The 4,077-nt window shown below is 41.3% G+C and overlaps 1 protein-coding gene across 1 annotated transcript in view; it reads left to right on the top strand.

Moving 5' to 3' along the window:
- Positions 1-4,077, top strand: part of LOC104985378 (zinc finger protein OZF-like) — an 8,756-nt gene that overhangs the window by 1,050 nt on the left and 3,629 nt on the right. The window contains 1 exon segment of the mRNA XM_010835523.1: positions 2,286-2,412. Within this exon segment, the coding sequence (XP_010833825.1) occupies positions 2,286-2,412 (127 nt within the window).

Here is a 4,077-nt window from a genome sequence, read left to right as displayed (position 1 = left end):
TTTAATATGCTGTCTAGTTTGGTCATAACTTTTTTTCCAAGGAGCAAGTATCTTTTAATTTCATGGCTGCAATCACCATCTGCAGTGAATTTGGAGCCCCCCAAAATAAAGTCTGACACTGTTTCCCCATATATTTGCCATGAAGTGATAGGACCAGATGCCATGATCTTTGTTTTCTGAGCTTTAAGCCAACTTTTTCACTCTCCACTTTCACTTTCATCAAGAGGCTCTTTAGTTCTTCACTTTCTGCCATAAGGGTGGTGTCATCTGCATATCTGAGGTTATCGATACTTCTCCCGGCAATCTTGATTCCAGCTGTGCTTCCTCCAGCCCAGCGTTTCTCATGATGTACTCTGCATATAAGTTAAATAAGCAGGGTGACAATATACAGCCTTGACTTACTCCTTTTCCTATTTGGAACCGGGCTGTTTTTCCATGTCCAGTTCTAACTGTTGCTTCCTGACCTGCATACAGGTTTCTCAAGAGGCAGATCAGGTGGTCTGGTATTCCTATCTCTTTCAGAATTTTCCACAGTTTATTGTGATCCACATAGTCAAGGACTTTGGCATAGTCAATAAAGCAGAAGTAGATGTTTTTCGAACTCTCTTGCCTTTTCAATGATCCAGCAGATGTTGGCAATTTGATATTTGGTTCCTCTGCCTTTTCTAAATCCAGCTTGAACATCTGGAAGTTCATGGTTCACATACTGTTGAAGCCTGGCTTGGAGAATTTTAAGCATTACTTTGCTAGCATGTGAGATGAGTGCAATTGTGCAGTAGTAGTTTGAGCATTCTTTGGCATTGCTTTTTTTGGGGATTGGAATGAAAACTGACCTTTTCCAGTCCTGTGACCACTGCTGAGTTTTCCAAATTTGCTGACATATTGAGTGTAGCACTTTCACAGCCTCATCTTTTAGGATTTGAAATAGCTCAACTGGAATTCCATCACCTCCACTAGCTTTGTTCGTAGTGATGCTTTCTAAGGCCCACTTGACTTCACATTCCAAGATGTCTGACTTGTACTCATATTTGAGAACTGAAACGAATGTGCTATTGTTACTGTTTAATTGCTCAGTTTCATCCGACTCTTTGCAACCCCATGGATTGTAGCCCACCAGGCTCCTTTGTCCATGGGATTTCCCAGGCAAGGATACTGAAATGGACTGCTATTTCCTTCTCCAGGGATCTTCCTGACACAGTGGTCATACCTGAGTCTTCTGCATTGTTAGACAGGTTCTTTACCACTGAGCCACCAGGGAAGTCTGGAAGGAATGTGTAGGGAAGAGTATTATCTGCAAAGAAAAGAGAAAGACTAGAGTAGATAGAGTTAAACTAGGTTCTTGTATAGATTTTTTAAAAACTGGAGAAAACAAGCCAATAACTAGGCTCCTTTCATCCTTCACCATACAGACAATGTTAGATTACAAGAGAAGTAGGGATAACTAAGGTCAAGGTCCCTGAGAATGCTGAGAGTGGGAGTCCTCCCACCACAGGAATAGCCAGTCTCAGTCTGTCCTTCACTCCAGCCCAAGAGTCCATGACTCATGCCGCTGAACTGTCTGACCTCAGAGTGTGTTCTGAACACCTGAGTCCCACAGTGCTGAGAGAGACATCTCCTGGTATTCTGTATGAGTTCTGTATGAACCCTGTTCGGTTCTGAGAACACTATAGACAGCTCTTCATGATTCTCTGACATTTGCATGATTAGTAGAATAATGTTTTGTATTTAACATAGGTTTGCTAGGCCAGAAACAGTTCATACCACAATATATTGGGCAATTCAACACTCATAACAAGTTATGAAAACAGTTTCTATTTGGAGAATCAAAAGTTCCCCTACGGACATAATTTACCTTCTGAGCCACGAGGGAAGCACCTAGGGACATAATTTAAACCAATAGCCATGGTTTAAAAGTAGTTCATCATGGTTATTGTTTGTCTTGTTTGAAATGTGTCCAATTAATAAAAAAGAGAAATTTAATTATACATTTTCAAGTGAATATTTCATAATCACCTGTCTAGAAGTCCTAATTACAAGGTTATTGAAAAACTTCCAAATTACACTAAAACACACTTCATGTGATATTTCTGTAAAATAAGGATTCTTGAGTGTATAGGTGTCCATGAATGTACCTGAAAGGCAGACACCAGCTCAGTGCTGCAGGGAACCAGGGGAACCCCACATGGAACATGATCATCATCCACCCAGTCCCCATCCTTCCTCAGCTGAACCTTCACAGCAGTAGAGGCTGCTCTGTCCAAATCAGAATATCCCTGATGTTTTAGAAATTGGTGACATTTGAAGATGTAGCTGTTGACTTCACCCAGGAAGAGTGGAGCCTGCTAGACAAGTCCCAGAAAAACCTGTTCAGAAATGTGATGATGGAAACTATCCATCATCTGGTCTCTGTAGGTGAGTCTGTCAACACAGATGTACATGCATCTGTGTCCATTGCATTCATTCATTCACTGAACAAGCATTTAAAACAGCTTCCTTGTATCCCACTGCAACTGCTTCCTGATTCTCTGATATTCTTCATGACCACTTAAAAGGAAGATATTTCTTTATGTGACACTTTTCATCACCACACTGAAAGGTTTTATTGGCAAGGTTTCATCTTTGTTGCTACTCAGTCTCTAGAGTCAGAACAGAAGTGGGGATTCAGTGGATATTTTAATGCATAAGTAAAAGGATTCGATATTTTACAAATAATTATTCTGTTCCAATCACTTCTTGTGCGGTAGTTTGAGCATTTTTTGGCATTGCCTTTCTTTGAAATTGGAATGAAAACTGACCTTTTCCAGTCCTGTGGCCACTGCTGAGTTTTCCAAATTTGCTGGCATATTGAGTGCAGCACTTTCACAGCATCATCTTTCAGAATTTGAAAGAGCTCAACTGGAATTCCATCACTTACACTAGCTTTGTTCGTAGTGATGCTTTCTAAGGCCCACTTGACTTCACATTCCAGGATGTCTGGCTCTAGGTGAGTGATGACACCATCGTGATTATCTGGGTCGTGAAGATCTTTTTTGTACAGTTCTTCTGTGTATTCTTGCCATCTTGCACTCATCTCACATGCGAGTAAAGTAATGCTCAAAATTCTCCAAGCCAGGCTTCAGCAGTATGTGAACCGTGAACTTCCTGATGTTCAAGCTGGTTTTAGAAAAGGCAGAGGAACCAGAGATCCAATTGCCAACATCCGCTGGATCATGGAAAAAGCAAGAGAGTTCCAGAAAAACATCTATTTCTGCTTTATTGACTATGCCAAAGCCTTTGACTGTGTGGATCACAATAAACTGTGGAAAATTCTGAAAGAGATGGGAATACCAGACCACCTGATCTGCCTTTTGAGAAATCTATATGCAGGTCAGGAAGCAACAGTTAGAACTGGACATGGAACAACAGACTGGTTCCAAATAGGAAAAGGAGTACGTCAAGGCTGTATGTATATTGTAACCCTGCTTATTTAACTTATATGCAGAGTACATCATGAGAAACGCTGGGCTGGAAGAAACACAAGCTGGAATCAAGATTGCCGGGAGAAATATCAATAACCTCAGATACGCAGATGACACCACCTTTATGGCAGAAAGTGAAGAGGAACTAAAAAGCCTCTTGATGAAAGTGAAAGAGGAGAGTGGAAAATGTTGGCTTAAAGCTCAACATTCAGAAAACAAAGATCATGGCATCCGGTCCCACCACTTCATGGGAAATAGATGGGGAAACAGTGGAAACAGTGTCAGACTTTATTTTTGGGGGCTCCAAAATCACTGCAGATGGTGGCTGCAGCCATGAAATTAAAAGACGCTTACTCCTTGGAAGGAAAGTTATGATCAACCTAGATAGCATATTCAAAAGCAGAGATACTACTTTGCCAACAAAGGTCTGTCTAGTCAAGGCTATGGTTTTTCCTGTGGTCATGTATGGATGTGAAAGTTGGACTGTGAAGAAGGCTGAGCGCTGAAGAATTGATGCTTTTGAACTGTGGTGTTGGAGAAGACTCTTGAGAGTCCCTTGGATTGCAAGGAGATCCAACCAGTCCATTCGGAAGGAGATCAGCCCTGGGATTTCTTTGGA

Source organism: Bison bison, unplaced genomic scaffold, assembly GCF_000754665.1.
Source record: "Bison bison bison isolate TAMUID 2011002044 unplaced genomic scaffold, Bison_UMD1.0 scf7180017845530, whole genome shotgun sequence".
NCBI classification, from domain to species: Eukaryota; Metazoa; Chordata; class Mammalia; order Artiodactyla; family Bovidae; genus Bison; species Bison bison.
The sequence above is the reverse complement of the archived record's forward strand: the minus strand, read 5'-3'. Positions and strand labels throughout refer to the sequence as shown.